This window comes from Falco rusticolus, chromosome 2 (genome assembly GCF_015220075.1).
Source record: "Falco rusticolus isolate bFalRus1 chromosome 2, bFalRus1.pri, whole genome shotgun sequence".
Lineage (NCBI taxonomy): Eukaryota > Metazoa > Chordata > Aves > Falconiformes > Falconidae > Falco > Falco rusticolus.
In genome coordinates, this window is record NC_051188.1 from 45,801,772 (window position 1) to 45,821,982 (window position 20,211).

The window sequence follows — 20,211 nt, forward strand, 5'->3', positions numbered from 1 at the left end:
TTTAAAATACTGTTGCTTCTGCCTAGATTTCTTCTCTGCAACAAGTAAACTTGTAAACATTTTTAAGAAGTTCACTGTACTGCTCCTATGCATTTAAAGTGATGGAGGCAGGGGTTACATGGGGCAAAAATATTAATAGAAACAGGTAAGTATCATCTATTCCATTATGGAGGAATTTTCAGAGGTAACTTTGGATTCCTTAGATATTGAACACGTCCTTTCTCCTTTAGGAAATGTATACAGAACTCCTCGCAGGAGCAGTCTCTAACTGTTGGCTAGACATGCATCTCTAAATTTAACTATAAGACCACTATGTTTAGCTACATTTACAGTTTAGGAACTGGAGAATCAAAAATGCTGCTCATAGTATTTCATGCTGAACATTAGTAGCAAACAGTTGAATAAGATTAACATCATTATCATAGTCATATAAAACACAGTAAACAAAGAAACAATACTGGCCTATTTTTATTTTTCTAAAGAATTAAATTGCTGGTTACACTTTTATATATATATTTTTTTTCTCAGTTGAAATTACTTGCATTTTTTAGTTAGAAATTTGTCAGTTACAGACTTACCTTGTTGCGTGTTTTTACTTTCAATTTAGTCTTCTGTTTCCTTTTCAATTTTTTCTTGCTAAAAAGTTTCTTACTTCTGAAAAAGAGCAGAAATGAGAACAAAAGAATCAAACTCCCTTCCACACCCAATGGTAAACAGCAGCACCAGCAGAGGATAAAAAAAGTCAGAACTCCTCTTTATTTATTTTTTTCTCCTAAGCAAAGGGAACGAACAGAGGCAGAATTTCCGAGTATAGAAGAGAATATAAAGCACTTAAAATTATGCTTTCTTAATGCTCCACTGAATTAAGTTTCTTTACTTTCAGCGATTTAAGCAGAATATATGCTAGGACAGAAAAAAAAATTCCTATATTTTATACTGTTTTACTCTACCGTTTCTATTACAAGTCCATTAGTGCTACACCAATGTTAGAAGCAGTAATTATTGACAATTCTCAATAATATATTCAGTTAGTAAAGAACATGTATGTTTTCTGAAGTCTTTACCAGATAAGAATTCAAGCCTTCCGAGTAAAAAAGGAAGCTTAAAAAATTTATCATTTGGCAGAAAATTCAGTTGGTTGAAGAAACTGCAACTTCTCAAACAGCTTTTTCAACTTTTGTGTGGACTTTTCCCACCCTCATCTTACAGACTTTTCATTTCCATCCCTTTACTTTACAGCTCTGGCTAACACACAGTATTCTAACCCTCTTCTGCCTACACCTCATTCCTATCACAATCTTTTTCTCCTCCATATTACTACCCAGTTGAGGGGGGAAAAAAAAAAAAAAAAAAAGAGAGTCCATACATATGCAGACAACTATTTTGTTATCATCAGATCAGTGAGGTTACTTTGTTCCAGACGCATGCTTTTTAACATACTCTACATTTCTCTGGTCTGTTCAATTACAAACCCTCTGGCAAAAAAAAAAAAAAAAAGGCAGATGTTATCTGTGCAGCATACAGCTCATCCTATACAGGACTTAAAGCAACTGCAACTAACATTCCTCTGTGCCACTTAAACATTACTCAAACAGTTTATAGTTCAGACTAGTTGGAAAAATAAAACTATGGAATCTGAAAATCACAGGCAGTAAGAAGTTACACTTTCAGGTAACAAACTGGAAAGAGATTGAGAATCAGGAGAATCTCAGCATTTTTTTCAAAAAATTTTGTTCTAAATAAAAATTCTGAGGGACTACAAACGTATTGCTTACAATTCTGTCACGTACAGCATTCAGACTGCACGAGTATAGAAGTCTCATGGACCAACAGTCAAAAGCTGCAAACTAAAGTCTGACTGGCCACCAGTCAGAAAACAAGCTCAAACAAAGAGCCCCCACAGAGTATCCCAAGAAAGCTGTCTGCTAGTAATTTCATCACCTTTTCCATCTTCACCTGTTAACAAAGAAGAAGGTACGTTCCTTATCAAGACACTACCTGCAGAAACAAATCAGCTCACCACTTTTCTTATAAGGAATGACCACCATTACCCTGGAATTAAAAGAAGTGATTCAGTGAGGGGAAACACCCCCACTCACCCACCTAGTGAACTAAAGCTTATAAAGAGAACCTAAATGACCTCCTAAGGTTCCTTCAACAGTAAAGTTTCAATATATGACAGTATACAACCTACTTAAGAAGCAGGGAGAAGAAATTTCATACAACCTTTAACATCCAAATTTATATAATCAAACTCTATAGTCAGTTTCACTGTTTAGTTATTCTCACATTAGATAAGGTTTTTTTCCCTTATTAGAATTTACTGAAGTTAATTCTTATTCTGCTGTCAAACATGAACAGTGCAGTCCTTTCCATTCTATAGCCACTCAATCTTCCTCTCTGAACCAAATAACCTATTACGAAACTTTCACCCTAACTTTAAGCGTAAAAGTCCTGATTTATTTTGGGTGGCTTCAGGGCTCTCTCAGTCCACACCACAAGTAAACCACCCTGACCAAAACTGAAAACACTACTTAACATTTGCTATTGAGAAGAGGAAGAAGTACTGCCTCATATTCCTCCAAAGTATGTATTCCAGGCATTATCTGCCAGCTTCACAGCAATATGACATGGCAGACCTACGTAACCCAGACTGACTTGAAAACATTTTCCTGCAAACCTCCAAACTGGGTTTCCAATACTTTTTCATCTAGTTGCCCTATTAATTACATCTTTTAAACACACGACAATTTGCGCTTTCCAGAGACTCAATAAGCATTGCTTTTTGGTTTTCCTTTTGAAAAAAGGACATTAACTCAACTTGCCAAGACACTTCAAATTTAATTCTGCCTGCCAAAATTCTTGCAAACTCTCCAAATTTGTTACAGTGTGCAAATATTAGACATACTTTTTCGTCTTGTAAATATATCAAAGGACCAGCCCCTGTATTTTTGTATGTATTTCTCTGTGTGTACATATATAACTAGAAACCCCCAAAATCAAGCCTTTTTTTCCCCCCCTTGCTAAGATTGGGCTCATTTCCAAAGTGAAAAAACCCCCACTGTTTTGCACACTAACTTCATTTGTCAATGATACCTAGACAATGTCTTCTTCAATTAGCAAGCAGGAAAGATCAGCAATGGGCTTACTTCCTCTTTCAGATTCCAAGTGGTGGTGCTATGATCTCCCTCATTCATTCATCAGCCATTAAAGATGCTACAAGTATAAACTTTCCTAGTCGCTCCACTGTAGCAGTCATTATCTTCACCAGCTTTCAGGCTTGAAAAGTTTTTTACATGGAAACAACTTGGTATAGAAATGCCATGTTGAGAACCCACACTTATTTCCCTATTTTTTCTTAAAACAAAACATCAAGGATACTGAAATCCCCGTGGGTTTGTTAGAAAGCATATTTTTCCCCATATCCAAATGAAACTTTGGAACTAGTAAGTGATTAATCAAAAAAATTAAAGAAAATTTTCATCAACACTAATTTTATAAACAGTTCTAAGCAACCTATCATTATTTTGTGTAATACTAATGTGTTTATAAAGTATCTGTATATAACATATAAAGATATATATGATTGTCCACAGTTCTACTGTTATATACCATTATGCCAAGAGGTTCTAATATTCAGGTAGAAAGGATAAAATATAGGCAAGTATATTCATGAAAAAAAATGTTAAGCAGATTATGAGTAATTTCCTGTTGAAAACCACATGTATTAATTATAAGCCTGACTCTTCCACTACCTGAAGATTAACAAGACCTGATATGGCTCGGTTGGATTCTTTAGCTAAATTATTAATTATGGTTTTGGTTAACAATTGTAAAACGCTGTAAACTGTTATTTGTGAAAGCGCTGAAACTCTATGCTGACAATCTGCTTCCAGTGGCAGGTGGTCTTTAGCCTTTAACATTTAACTCAGCTGTTGATACCATTCAGTTCACACAAACCAAACACTGATTATCAGCCAATCTTAGGCAGGTTTTCTGCAGACTACTTCAAACCGTTGTAACATCTGAGACTAAGTTAGCAATTTTGAATTAGACCACAAAGGAAGTGCAAGTCAAATGAGTGCAGAACATGAAGATACATTGACAAGAAAATACTTGTGGCAAATGGACCCAAAGAAAGAGTGAATGGTGCTATTATAGCCTTCACAGAAAAATCTGTTGAGAATAAAAGCAAAGACCTAAAATGTTAAACCATGGAATATGGAACAACCATCTCAAACCAAAGGGAAAAGAAAAAAAAAGGTGAGGGTGGGCAACAAGTGATCGGTGGACAGTTTAAAGTAGGTAACATAGCTGTTACATGACATGTTTGCAACTTCTATTGGGCTTCATGGCACCTACTGTATAAGGAAGTAAAAGCATGCTTAGTTTATTTGTTTTCCAACCAGAAGCAGCATTAGCTAGAACTTGCAATATCTGCTGCAATATTAGGAGGGTGCTCTTCAGTTGTCTCAACACCATTGCTCTTACTCTGTTCAAAAGAGCTGAGGAAATGCAAACAGAGCATCTTACCTCAAAGTCTCAATAGTCCTGAATTGCAAATCATAAGTTGAAATTTGAGAAGGAAGCTTTATGTGTTTAGCGCTGCCCCCCCCCCGCAAGTTGTTACTGAATTACTCAATATGGGTTAACATTATGTTAACCTTATGTTAATACTATCACACCTGCATAAGCTCTCCTAGGCTGTATGTTACACTAAAGGTGTCACTGACAAGTAGAAAAAAAAATTATTATTCTGTCTCTGCTGTTGAGGCAGAATAGGAACAACAAAAGTGTTATTCAACTGCTGCCTGACCTAAAACCTTTGCTTCTATCTGAGATGTGCTACCAAAGGTCGCGGTAGCTAGAACAACATTAAAACCCAGTCGTTCTCCTGTTAATTAAATCTTTGAGTACACTTTTGAAAAATGAGTGAATTCAGTAAGCCACATGCTAACACATGCTAAAAATTTTTACACTTCTAACTGACTTTGACTCACTGTATTTGTCTAAACTTGCTTGCTCTGATTTGATGGCTAAGCATCTTTGGTAAGAAGTATACTGTTGACAGGAGAGGTCTATCAGTCATGCTGTGTCCAGACAAATAGACTGTATTGTTTTGTTTCCATAGCTGCTTACTCTGCACAGTTAGCTTAAGCATTCAAGGGCTAGTGGAAATATTCTTAAGAGGCAGCAAACACTCAGCAACACTGAAATGGAAACAGATTTGTGATATCAAAGAATTCTTTTGTTCCATGCTCTTGGTGAATTATTGCTGCTGGTGGTCGATTTGGTTGGACAAGAAGCAGCAAGTGTTTGCTTCTGAATAGCCTGAAGTGAAATCCCAAGCTGAAACTATCAAGTAGGCCACATCTGCAAGCTATTATCACTCATGTAGTCACCATCATGTCTCAGGGTCTTTCATTACAGCACTGAGTTCCTTAAAATGCTCTGAACCTACCAATGCACTCCACGCAAAGTCAGTGAAATACAAGTACTGACATGTGGACATTGGTTGAAAAGTAACGAACTGATGTTTCCTCCACTTTTCCTCAGCTGCCCCATACTGAGTAACAGCGCAAGATCAGCAATACTCATCTCTATGTGCAGAAATCACATAATAACTAGTGCCATTTGGCAGCTTTGTTTGTATAGATTTATTACTGCCATAAAGGATCTAAAGATTACAAATCAGGTTATCCAGTGGTTGTCACTACACCATGAAGTATCATGTTTGCCATAAAAGCAGTGGGACTACAGGAAGACTAACTGGTCCAAAGCAGTTAGATGTCAGAGCCCTATCTCATCCACCTTAAGTTCTGCCCAACAAACTGTCAGAAGACTGACTTGCAAAAGTCTATATACCTTTGTGATTTTCTTTTTTAATAAGCACATTATAACATCTGATAGACACAATTTTTCAAAGACTTTTCTTTATTATCACCTAATTGCACACAGAAGCACCACTACTCCTAAGTCACCACTAGAGAACTGAAGTACTGCAAACTTACAGAAGAGAGGTGGGGAATAAAAGAATATTTTGAGTAAAAAAAAGTATCAACACAGAATGACTGCCCAGAAAATGCAATGACTTCATTACTCTCTGCTTAGTCTCTGGAGGTACAAAATACACTTCAAAGAAAGTAGCAAACACAGTACTTTTCACTTTCTACTATTCAGTTTGATGGTTTTCCTTTACCTTCCCACATCCAAACTTTAGAAGAACTTTATTATAGTTGTTGCAGAACACCAACTGGATTGTCCTTGTCCTTTTTGTGATTCAAACAGAATATGAAAGAGTTGATGGTGAACCAGTTGAGATGACTAGGATTAGAAAGCAGACAGATATTGTTTTGGGTGTCTGCTACACACAGTCTGGTCAAAAAGAAGTATATAAGGCCTGCAAGAAACCTCACATTAACAGGCCCTGGTCCTTATAGGGGAAGTTAACTATCCCCATATCTGCTAGAAAGGAACACGGCAGGGCATAACAATACAGAAGGTTTGCATAGCACATGAATGATAACTTCATGACACAGGTGATTGAGGAGTCAAGGAAGGCAGACACTTTGCTGGACTTGACACTTGAAACAAGGAAGAACAAGTCAGGTGAATGAAGGCTAGGGGCAGTCACGGATGCAGTGACAATGCAGGTGAAGTTCAGGACCTGAAAGAAGGGAGCAAGGCAAAAGCAGGATCACAACCCTAGACTTCAGAACAGACTTTGGCCTGCTCAGCAACCTACTTTGAAGAACCTGATGGCATACAGTCCCCTGGAGAGAAAAAGGTGCAGAAGAGCTAGATGATTTTCAAGAATAACTTCCAAGCTCAAGAATGGTTTGTTCACACATGCAGGAATTCAAACATAGGAGACAGGAGACCTGCATGGACGAACAAGGAGCTCCTGACAACACTCAGGCATAAAAAGGAAGTACACAAGTGGTGGCAGCAGGGTCACATCACCCAGGGGAAACATAAAGACACTGTCTGAGTGTCCAGGGATGGGGTTCTAAAAGCCAAAGCCAACTTGAGTTCAATCTGGCAAGGGATGTGAAAGACAAGGTTGGCTTCTATGGGTGTATCAGTAGCAAAATGAAGACTAGGGAAAAATGTGAGCACAATGCTGAATGAGTAAGAGCCTAGTCACAAAGGACACTGGTCATCTACATGTTTACTAGTAAAACTAGTCCTCAGATATGCCATGTCCCTGAGACCAGAGGAAAAGTCCAAGTAATGATGTCTTACCTTCAAATTCAGGTTAGCAAACATTTAAGTAAGTCAACAGGACCTGACAGAATGCACCCACAAGTGCTGAGGAACGTGGCCAATGACATGCAAGGTCACCTTCCGTCTTTGAAAAGTCACAGTCCTGAGAACTGGAAGAAAATAAATGTGTACTCCTATCACGAAGAGCAAGAGGGAAGACCTAGGGATCCAAACATACAAAGAATAAGATTGTGACAGCAAATAGCCAGCTTGGATTTATAAAGAGGAAATCATGCTTGACCAACCTGGTAGCCTCCTACAATGAGAAAGCTGCCTTACTGGGTAACTGGAGAGCAATGGATTATTTATTTCAAATTTAGTAAGGCTTTTGACACTGTCAGTCACAACATCCCCATACACAAACCAATGAAATACAAGCTAGAAAAACATGGACTGAAAACAGGCCAAGTTGCTACGGTCAAAGGGTTGCAAATGATGGGACAGAGTGCATCTTCAAACCAGTTTGCAGAGGCACCCGGAGGAGTCGTCGATAAACCAGAGGGTTGTGCTGCCATTCAAAGGGACCTCAACAGACTGAAAAAGAGGGCCACCAGTTATCTCAAGTTTAACATGGGGAAATGCGAAGTCCTACATCTGGAGAGGAACAACCCCAGGAAAACTGACTGCACAATAAATGTGGTTGTACATTGGAGAAAGAGTACATTTTTTTCTTATTCGGAGTTTAGCATTTTTCCTGGTGTCAAGCCATGTTTCTGATTACGCTTCCAAGTAGAGACATACTGAGCTTTTCAGCTGTAGACACTGTCAGCCAACTGGCTGGAAAGTAGCTTTACAGAGAAAGACCTACGGGTGCTCATGGTGGACATACTGAACATCAGTCAGTAACATGCCCCTGAAGCAAAGGCTGCACACAGCCTCCTGGGCTGGGATTGGAAAAGTGTTGCCAGCAGGTTGACAACATTGGCTTTTATGCTCTACACAGTACTGGCAAGACCACATCTGGAGTACCATGACCAGTTTGGGGCTCCCCAATACAAGAGAGACTCGCTTACTGGAGCAACTCCTGAGAAGTACCACTACAATGCTTAGGGGACCACACAGTGTCTGTCATATGAGGAGAAACCGAGGAAGCAGAGATTGTTTAACTGGGAAAAGAGAAAATCTGGGCCAGCAAGGGTGGAATTTTCTCAATGTGGATATACACCTGATGGGAGACAGTAAAGATGGTGGAGCCAGACTCTTCTGAACAACATCCAGTGACAGGCTGAGAGACAAGGGGGGAAAAAGTGAAATACAGGAAGTTCCATTTAAAAATAAGAACTGTAAGAGTGGCCAAACACTGGAACTGATTGCCCCTGGGAGGCTATAGATTCTCCATCCTTGAATATATCCAAAATTCAACTGGACAAAATGCAGAGCAACCTGCTCTGAATGATCCTGCTCTGAGCGGGAAGGTTGGACTAGACAGTCCCCAGAGATCCCTTATAATCTCAACTACCCTGTGATCCTCACTGTTTGTTTACATAGTAAAGGAAAATTTGACTGCACAATAAATGTGGTTGTACATTGGAGAAAGAGTACATTTTTTTCTTATTCGGAGTTTAGCATTTTTCCTGGTGTCAAGCCATGTTTCTGATTACGCTTCCAAGTAGAGACATACTGAGCTTTTCAGCTGTTCACCATCTGGATAAGCAAACATACAACAAATTCAGGCATAAGAGCAGACTTCTATGGGAATTAGTCAGCATAATCAAACCTAGAATACTATGCAAAGCTATGAAGAGAACAAGGGATGAAAACCACTCTACCACACTTAAAATATATGCCTGTATTAAGACAGGCCAGCCACTTGAATCAATCCACACTTTCTTGGATATAACTGATGCCCAAGGGTATACTAGAGAAGTGCATGACAAAGAATACGCTTACATGCAACAATCAAGAGTTTCCTGTGCAGATGAATTAATGTGGACACTGTGTACAGGATTTTTAACAAGACTTTCCCAAACTTCAGTGGTACAGAAAACTTGTGCATGCCCCCAGGCAATCTAAAATACAGACAAGTGAAAGGTACTCTATAATTGTTAAAAACAGTGTCTGGAAAGAACTCTGAAAGGTCAGTCTTTCTATTCCCTGGTCCAGGGGATAGTAAAATTTCAATTAATTCCTAACACATGTTTTCTCTGTGGAGATACTAAACACTGCCAATGATCATACTTCCACCATGTCGTAAGTAATCCTACTAGAAAGCTCTTTGTGAGGTCTTTTCTAAATCACCCTTACAGCAATTAAATGCTACTTTTTTATGTTTTTATTGTAGAAAAATCACTTTATTTTCCTCTTTTTCCACAGTTACTTTGAATTTATTTTGAGTATAAGGAGAAATAAATCTTGTCAATTAAGCAGTCTCAGTTCCTTTAGCCTAAACCACAAATCATTTAGATCGCTAACACCTAATTTCAGTATTCTGTCATACTCTGTACTAGCCCTTCTTGTTGAGAAAACAAAACAAGAGAGCAGGCTGGGGGGTGGGGTGGAGGGAGAATAAGCCCCACAATCCTAAAGTGCAAAGAAAAGGTCAAGAATTACTTCAGGTTTCCTACACAAAATAATCTCACACATTTTGAAAAAAAAATCTGAAAAAACTCCAACAGCATGACACTCCTGAATCATATTCACTTTATAATTCTATACAATGTGTAGAACCTGTCACTAGAAGCTTCTACCTTACTGTTTATTCGCTGTTGGTTTTACATTTGTGCTTACTGATTGAGGTTTTCTGAAGCTAAGTATTTGCTGAGGTTATTATCTTCAGTATACCTGTAATCATTCCCCGTTTTGCATCCACTGAATTTTTTAATCTACAATCTCAACCCTAACGTTGAAACTGTCAATGATGAGACTGAAGTGTTCAGGACCTAGGACAGATCCAGGTGTAGAACAAGAGCTACTACACCTTTTCGCATGCACCCCCCTTGAGCAGGACAGCTAGTCTCTCAAGGGTGGTCTTCTGTGTAGTTTTAAATCCACCTTACAGTAGTTCCAGCTAGAGCACGGGTAGCCAAATTGACAGGTGAAAGGCAACACACCCAAAAGTGCCACCTGCAGAAGGATACAGTCCAGCCAATGAGACAAGAGGGGCAACATCAGCTTTTCTCACTTGCATCTACTTGAAGATCATCCCATGCTTCTTGGCGCAGACCCAAGGTTAGAAGCAGAGCCCTGGCATACTCCTAGCTGACCTGCTATAACAAGATATTCTAAGGTTTAGTTCAGTTCGGAGCAAGCTCTGGGTTGAAGTACAGACTAAGCGGCACTGGGTCCAAACTCAATCATCATCTGATTTTAGAACAAACTTAGCACTTAAAACTAAGATTTCTTTTGGTGAAATGCTAATTATTTCCCATAATCTTTGAAAAATTAGTTTTAGACAACTGTTAATAGCCGAGTATTACACTTCCTAGAGCTCATCATAAATCCATTTTGTGTCTAATTTACCATCCTCATTTATAGAACATGTAATTTCCCAGTATTTTCAGAAATGTAGTCAACAGAAACCATACTAGACTACCCTGAGTCCTTTACCTGTTTTAGTCAGTCACTGTTTATCAGTTTGCTTTATATTAGTCTTCTAGAAGCTTACATATCTTCTATGAATTCTCCAAGATAGTTCCTAATAGCTCTGAAATTGCCTCAGCCAGTTTTTCCAACCACTCTAAAGGGGGAATTTCATCATAATTGTGAAAATGCCTAACTACTTTCTAGCCTGTTCTTTCTCTGTTCTTGCCTTCATCACTGATTGCAACTGTTTTAACTTACTATAAGGCAGAGCTACTTTTTCTCTCAGATCTGCATCAGACTTTTCAGCAATGCAGAAAACCAGGAGGTACTTTTCTCGTAAACCACAACAATGTGCATTTTGAGGTTTTTTCCTTATCTTCTGTAAGCCGGTAATCTATCTGACCCATGATCACAGAGATGAAGGGCAGAGCCATTACGGAGAGACAATAAAACAGTCACAGCCTCTGCTGGGCTTCCCTATCTCCCACACCATTTACTCCATCCTCCAAAGCGCACCAAAACAGCTGTTAATTTATAATCTAGCTTCAAGGCATCTTAATATCAAATACAATAAAGGAGAACCACAGCTGATAATTACCAGTGCACTTGTCAGCAAAAAACTTAACTACAAACTCTTTCATTGCTACAGAAGTCCAACTATAAGGGCTTGAAAATACAGGAAAGGGAATATTAAAGAAAAAATGGTTATCAAGGCTGATCAGAAGATGTGATCTAAAAATTGTAGGCTGCTTTTTTTAGTCTTGTTTTACAGGGCATCCAGACTTGCTGTTAACTGAAAAGCATCTGGAAAACATAAAGCCAAAGGAAAAACAAAAGAAAGAAAGATGAAGTTCAACAAAAGTTTGGGACAAACAAGCAGTGACTCACATGAGGAAGTTAACAATGACAAGAAATGAAACAAAGGAAATGGGCAAAGCTTTAATGGCCTGATCGATAGCTAAAGAAGTTGTTTTATGACCAGAGAACTTAATAGCAACAAAAATATTGTGGAGTCTGGATGTTGGCAAGGAGATGAAGAGGTATCAGTGACAAAATGCAAACACTGAATATTGTAAAATGCATCAAAGTTGCTGCTTGTCTTACACACTCCCTGTTTTGGTACCTCTCTGGATTTACAAAAACTACAATGTTCAGCAGCCTTACTTTTATGAACTGGAGGAACACTGTTTCTTGCAAGCAACTACTTCTCTTAAAGAGTCCCCATGAACAAAACCTCTCATATTTAGCTACACATTACATGACCTTCCAAAAGAAATCCTCTGATTTCTCCAACCTCAGTGTGATCTCTGCACTACTGTTATTTCAGCTGCCAAGAATCCTAAATATCTACAATTAGAAAATACCTTACAACACACCCCATAAAGCAACTCTTAAGTAAACAACTTGCATAACCAAAACGTTGTCTATCTTCTACAAAGTTGGCACGCTGACTGTCACTGAAGAGTAGGTGCTTTAAGATTGCATCTGTACTGTAAAATGAGAGATGCTCAGGAAATGGCTCAAGTACTAGGTCCAGTCTATACCACTTAACTCCTAATTCTGTCCTCAGCTCACTTGAGGTTTAGTCCATCTAACTCCCATTAACACAAATATGCCAATTAGTAAGAAAGTAGTTCAAGTCAACTGGACCCAGCAAATGTTCCATCACGTTTAGATGTTGCCATAAAGTACCCTACAACTCAACTTTCGTAAGGCTTTCCTTGCTCTACTTTTTTCCTTTGCAGATACCTCCCTTTGACTAAGTAGCCACAGGTAATCATTCCTTCTGCTACTGAAATATCTAACGTGTCTTCAACCACAGTGTCAGTAGACTGCAAGACTTAAGAAGGAAAATAAATACCACTCAAAACCCCCAATCTGACCTTGTCTCAATAAACAAAATTGCTTACAAACAACCGTTCAAAAAACTTTTTAATGCTTCATTTTTTTGTACCACCTACAATAATACCCATCAAGATTCCAAAATAATCTTGCCATAATATAGCTGACAGGGAATAAAATACACATATACAAACCAAAACCTAGTGCATACCATACCATACAAATACACATAAACTCCCCCAGTGTAACACAATTATTAGCAAGCTTTATGAAATACACATGCACATATAGAATATATATTATGCCATATACTCTCATCATAAACTGACCCAAAATTGCACCTTACAAAGCACAAACAGAAAAAAAAAATAAATCCCAAAATGTACATTTCTGAAGAAATAAATACACTCATCTAAATCCTTTCACTGTAACTGGGCAACAAAATCTACAGAACTCTTCAGAAAAAATGCCTTTGCTAACACTAGTTAGTATCCCTGGGCTTTTGAATATCTCTGACAAGGGAACAACTGCTCTATGAAATACTTCACGAAAAATACCTCTGTAAAGCTGTCATTTGACCTTCCCTTCCTCTTTACACTGTTGCAGTCAGGGTAGGAAAAATAAGTTAACTGCTTCTGCCAAAATCAGAGCCAAAGTAGTCGGTTGCATAGCAGTTAGCTCACAATACGTATTTTCCCTGTTGTGATACATTAGAAGTTTGAATATTATATTTGCTAGCAAAACAAAAACCAACCAACCAAACAAGTGGAAGACAGGTTGCAGAAGAAGAAAGTAGGATTTTTTGAGTAATACCCCAAACACTGAACACTAACTGTCACTAGACACCCACCCATTACCTCAGCAAGACTAATCTTCATCCATAAGGCCAAAAGACTTAAAACAGCTTACAAATACAGTAAGTAATAAATTAATTACATTTGAATGCTGTTACCATGCAGCTCTTCTAACAAGAATGTTAGGACAAATACGTAGCATTAACTTATCTAAAACTGCAATTTTGGCTACCTTTTCAGTTCCTCTCATATTCCTTTCATTTCTATCGGCCCACAGAATGGAGGTCCAACGCGTTTCTATAAATATATTAACAACAAAAGGAGGGCTAAGGAGAATCTCCATCCTTTATTGGATGTGGGAAGAAACATAGTGACAAAGAATGAGGAAAAGGCTAAGGTATGTACTGCCTGAATCTTCAATAGTAAGACCAGTTGTTGTCCACGTACCTAGCTCTCTGAGCTGGAAGACAAGGGCAGGGAGCAGAATGAAGCCCCCACAGTCCAGGAGGAAATGGTTAGTCACCTGCTGCTCCACTTAAGACACACACAAGTCTATGGGGCCAGATGGGATCCACCCGAGGGTACTGAGGGAGCTGGCAGAAGAGCTCACTGAGCCACTCTCCACCATTTATCAGCAGCCCTGGCTAACCAGGGAGGACCCAGACTGGAGATTAGCAAATGTGCCACCCATCTACAAGAAGGGCCTGATGGAGGGTCTGGGGAACTAGAGGCCTGCCAGTCTGACCTGAGTGCCAGGGAAGGTTATGGAGCAGATCACCCTGAGTGCCATCATGCAGCACATACAGGACAGCCAGGTGATCAGGCCCAGCCAGCATGGCTTTATGACAGGTCCTTCTTGATTAACCAGATCTCCTTCAATGACAAGCTGACATGCTTAGAGGGTAAGGGAGAGGCTGTGGATATTGTCTACCTGGACATTAGTAAAGCCTTTGACACAGTTTCACACAGCATTCTCCTGGAGAAACTGGCTGCTCATGGCTTCGACAGGTGTATTCTATGCTGGGTTAAAAGCTGGCTGAACAGTTGAACCCAAAGTGAATGGAGTTGGTGGCCAGTCACAAGTGGTGTTCTCCAGGGCTCTGTATTGGGACCAGTTCTGTTCAACATCTTTATCAATGATATGGATAAGGGGATTGAGTGCAACCTGAGGAAGTATGCACATGACTTCAAGCTGGGGAGGAGTGATGATCCGCTTGAAGGTAGGAAAGCTCTGCAGAGGGACTGGGACAGGCTGGATCAATGGGCCAGTTGTATGAGGTTCTACAGGGAGAAGTGCCAGGTCCTGCACTTGGGTCACAACACCCCCCCCACAATGCTACAGGCTTGGGGAAGAGTGGCTAGGAAAGCTGCCCGGCAGAAAAGGACCTGGGGGTGTTGGTGGACAGCCAGCTGAACATGAGCCAGCAGTGTGCCCAGGTGGCCAAGAAGGCCAACAGCATCCTGGCTTGTATCAGAAACTGTGTGGCCAGCAGGACTGGGGAAGTGATTGTCCCCCTGGACTCAGCACTGCTGAGGCTGAACCTTTGGGCCCCTCATTACAAGACAGACATTGAAGCACTGGACCATGTCCAAAGAATGGTCTAGAGCACAAGTCTTATGAGGAAACAGAGAACTGGGGTTGTTTAACCTGGGAAAAAAGGAGTCTCAGAGGACCTTATCACTCTCTACAACTACCTGAAGCGAGGTTGTAGCGAGGTAGGTGTTGGTCTCTTATCCCAAGTAACAAGTGATAGGATGAGAGGAAATGGCCTCAAGTTGCACATGGGGAGGTTTAGGTTGGATATTAGGAAAAAATTCTTCACTGAAAGGATTATCAAGCATTGGAACAAGTTGCCCAGGGAAGTGGTGGAGTCACCATCCCTGGAGGTACTTAAAAGCTTAAAAGGTATGTAGATGTGGCACTTTGCAGAGATGGTTTAGTGAAAGACTTGGCAGTGTTTGGTTTACAGTTGGGCTCAATGATCTTAAAGGTGTTTTCAAACCTAAATGATTCCATGATTCTGTTTCCAGCAACATGAGGACCACGTCTTGCAACACAGCTTTGCTGTAAGAACTGATTTTTCAGCACTCTGTGTTTGTTCCCACACAGGTAAACCTCAATCCTTTCTCCTTGTGGTCTATTCCTAAGAATTACAGAATCACAGACTCATTCAGGTCAGAAAGGACCTCTTGAGGTAACACTGTTTTTACTGTGAGGGTGACTGAGCACTGGCACAGGTTGCCCAGCAAGGTTGTGGAGTCTCTATCCTTGGCAATATTCAAAACCGTCTGGATGTGGTCCTGGACAACTGGCTCCAGGTAGCCCTGCTTTAGCAGGGTGCGGTGGACAAGACGAACTCCAGAGGTCCCTTCCAACCTCAACCATTCTGTGACTGATTCTATGAAACCTCCTGCTCAAACAGGGTCAGAGTAGGTTGCCCAGTACCATGTACAGTTGGATTTTTAGTATCTCCAAGAAGATACTATAATTCTCTGGACAACTTGTGCCAGTGCATTCTTGAAATGCACTGAAATTTCATTTTTTTTAATTTTTGCTCATTACCTTTTGTCCTGGCAGTGGGCACTACTGAGAAAAGTCTGGCTCCCTCTTCTTCATACCCTCCATACACTGGTAGGATCCCCCTGAGCCTCCTCTTCTCAAAGCTGCACAGTCCCAGTTCGCTCAGCTTCCCTTGTAAGAGAAATGCTCCAGACCCTTAATCACCTTTGTGGCCCTGCACTGGACTCTCTCCAGTACGTGCCTCTCTCCTGTACTGGAAAGTCTAGAACTGGACACTCCAGATGCAGCCTTAGCAGTGCTGAGCGGAGAGCACCTCCTTCAGCCAGCTGACAACACTCTTCCTAACCCAGCTCAGGAAGCCGCCTGCCGCCTTTGTCATGGCGGTGTATTATGGCACATGGTCAGATTGTTGTCCACCAGTATGCCAAGCTACTTCTCTGCAGAGCTGTCTTACAGCTGCTCAGCCAGCCCCCCCAAGGTTACTCCTCCCCTGATGCAGGATTCTTCATTTCCCCTTGTTGCATTCATGAGATTCCTCTCAGCCCAATTCTCCAGCCTGTCCAGAGTCCTCTGAATGGAAACACAACCATGTGATATATGAGCAACTCCTCCCAGTTTTGTACCATCGATGAACTTGCTGGGAGTGCACTCTGTCCCAGCCTCTAGGTCATTAATGAAGTTGCTAAACAGTATTGGCCCTAGTGTCAGCTCCTAAGGTACGCTACTGATGACTTGTCTCCAGCTGAACTTTGTTTCACTGGTTGGAAACCTCTAGGTCCAGTTATTCAACCAGTTCTCAATCTACTTCACTGTCCACATATCTAACCTGTACTTTGTCAGCCTGGGGATGCTATGGGAGACAGTATGAAAAGCTTTACTCAAGTTGAGGTAAAGAACATCCACTGCCCTTCCTTCCCTGAAGGTATCTGTAGATTACCTACTGTTACTGAAAACTACTGGGAGTACTATTACTTTTCATCAAGGGCTACAGATTTTTTAAGGAACACAGCAGTGAGAATCACTGAAGAGCAAAACTGCTCAGCTTGACAGGCAGATCTCAAAACAATGCCAGAGAGCACAATCAATTTTCCCCCCAAATAATATAAACTCAGTATTTTTTGATTGTCAACAATGAGAATATTATCCTTGGATGACCTCAAATATTTAAAATTATTGATATAATCATTTATTAAGCCTAAGATCTAACACTTGAGGAACTCAAATTTTTACTAAAAGTGGGCAATAGCTCAACTGTCTTTCTAACAGCCATATGCATGCACTCCAAACCATTACCAGCTTATATGCTATCTTCTTTGAATAATTACTCAAGCATCCTGACATGAATTTTCATCCATGCCAATATAAAAGTAAAGTCAGGGCTTAAGCAGTACATCTACAAATGGAAAAATTATTAAAATCCTTGCCAACGAAATCCATAAATCAAGGTAAGGAACATCAACTGCAATCCAATTAAGACAGGCTTAGAGGAAGAGGTAGACTAGTAGGACTGGCTATATCTGGCTTCTAAGGCATCTGAAAAAGTTAAAAAAACTCAGAACAAAAGGAGACTGACGGATTTGAAAGAACACTGCCCGAGGAGGAACACAGAGGTACATAAACATCTGGAAGATGGGGAAGACTAACAGCCATATTAGCTATTGCCTGGAACTCCTCCCTGCACACTCTGATCCAGAAGAAAAAGGTCATTTTACTATCCGATTGTTCAGTTGGGACTTTAATGTGCTACTGTTTGTGAGCTGAAATTGCACATTTTTTAATCATGACTTTAATTTCACAACCCAGAACTATTTTACCATCACATTAACTTTTTTAAACAACTAGCTTTTTTTGAAAAACCGAAATTATGGAGGCTTAAAAATGAAAGGGGTTATCCCAGCTGCTGGAGTATCTTTTCTTTCTCCAATACAGTCTGAAACATAAACACTGCAGGTTCTATAAATGAAATAAAAAACCAGCCACACAAGTAAAATGTATCTGATTCTCATTTAACCATTACAAAGGTGCAGAAATACAAAACAGTATCTAGATCCCTTTTTTATCTATAACCTTTTATAATCTGAAAAAGCATCAATCTCATAGAAACAAAGAGAACCACAAGAAAGCACCCCCGCAAAGTGTTATCCACACAAAGAGAATGGTCTCTCAGTACAACAATTGACAGTTGTAGTTTCTTTTCTGTAATTATCTGATTTTTCTTTATATGCTGCAATGTCATCTATGAAATTAGATCTGTAAGAAAACATACAGGGAAAATATCTCAAGTTTTTCAGTGCAGAGGAAAGTATTTCTATATCGCTTACCCTTAATAAATACTTTTAGGACACTTATTTTTTTAATATATAAAAAAGTCATTCAACCATAGAAAAGATGACAATATCTGCACCTTTGGCCACCTTCTCATCTAAATGCAGCCACCAAAACCAAAGTGCATACAAAACTATCTTACACAGAATCATACCAGCATAATTTTAATTTACGGAAGATGTGCCATGAAGTTTAGGAAGAACTGTACTTACTAAGAAGCAGCACATTACCACTGGGTAATGACAGTACAACATCCTTAGAGTGATTACTATTACAAGTAAACCAAATAAATTTTACATTGTCTTCAATGAATAACAGAAGGCACAACCACCTAATGCAAGCAACTGAAAACTCACCAGTTCACAGCTGTCAACGGTCTACCCTGTATAACTGTATTCTAGAAATAAAATGGAATAGAGAATTGATTTGTTTGCAGACAAATGGAATAGAGATATGACTGCTCTGAAAACATACAAGCATAATGAAGACGAATGAGCATGTATGTTAGAAAGAAAGGAAAGGCAAAACCAGATAAGAGGTGAGCCATAAGTAACAATACACATAAGTCAAGATGAAGCAATCAAAATAAGAAGAGGCTGAAATAATAAAAACAAGAGAATAAGGCATTTATTTAAGAACAAGCTCAACTCGATGTAATGTAAATGACTGGCTGCAGATAAAGACAGTCGTTGGCTTAAAGGCTCAGCAATAGAAGAGATGAGTGATGTTATCAACTGCAACAATGAGAACAGTGGAGAAGTAAAATGAAGAATTCAGGGTTTGACCCCTTTAAGGTTAAAACTTTTACCTAGACATTTTTCCAAACTGACAGAGATCATGACCAAAATAATCAAATACTACGGCACCTAAGAATTTAAACCACAAACAACAGACTTGAACTTTTTTTACCTTATTTTACATTCTCCTTTCTTGGCTTTGGCTAGGGTAGTTATTTTTCTTCAGAGTAGCTTGTATAGTGCTTGTATGTTTCAGATTTTTGATGGAAACAGTGCTGGTAACACACCTATGCTTTAGCTGAACAGTACTTGCACAGCATCAAAGCCTCTTCTGTTCTCACGATGCCTCACCAGCAGGCAGGCTGGGGGTGCACAAGAAGCTGGGAGGGGACACAGCCAGGACAGCTGACCCCAACTGACCGAAGGGATATTCTCTACCATATAATGTCATGCTCAACAATAAGAGCCAGGGGGGAACTTTCCTTCCTGAAAAGAGGAAGGGGGGAACATTCACAGTAGTTAAGGGGCTTGTCTTCCCAAGTAACTATTACATGTGATGGAGCCCTGCTTTCCTGGAGATGGCTGAACACCTGCCTGCTGATAGAAAGTAGTGAATTAATTCCTTATTTTGCTTCGCTTGTGCACACAGCTTTTGCTTTACCTGTTAAACTGTCTTTACTTCAGCCCACAAGTTTTTGGACTTTTATCCCTCCAACTATATCCCCCATCCCACTGCAGGGGGTGTGACTGAGAAGCTGTGCAGTTCTTAGCTGCCTACTGGGGTTAAACCACAACACCCTTTCACAGAATCAATATTTTCTAAGAGTTTAAAAACCTCAGTTCAAAAACCATTACCTTGGACAATGATACTTAGGAACACAAACCAAGGAAAGTTAAAGGAAGAAAATAAAATAAAGGAATGGCACTAACCTAACCATTGGGCTTCAGTTTTATGAGGGGACAAGGAAGTAAAATGTTTATTTCTTTTTTAAGGTGTAAAAACGGTATAGATTTAGGTTTATTAAATGAGTTACAAAAGAAAAATCCTCACAGTATTCTCAGGCTAACATAGTCACAGACATACTAGATGAAAAGAAAGAACTATCATTCAGTTTAAGAATAAAAACTAAATCCATCAACACCTTCATCAGTCTGAAGAGAAGCAGGGAGCAATAACATGCTATCTACTATGAAATACTTGCTA

General features: G+C 39.7%; 1 protein-coding gene across 20 annotated transcripts in view; it reads right to left on the bottom strand.

The window, feature by feature from the left end:
* The window catches only part of MYCBP2 (MYC binding protein 2), a 200,770-nt gene that overhangs the window by 171,564 nt on the left and 8,995 nt on the right, over positions 1–20,211 (bottom strand). For all 20 annotated transcript variants that reach the window (XM_037377066.1, XM_037377073.1, XM_037377077.1 and 17 more), the window contains exon 2: positions 579–654. In XM_037377066.1, the coding sequence (XP_037232963.1) occupies positions 579–654 (76 nt within the window). The remainder of the gene's footprint in view (positions 1–578; positions 655–20,211) is intronic.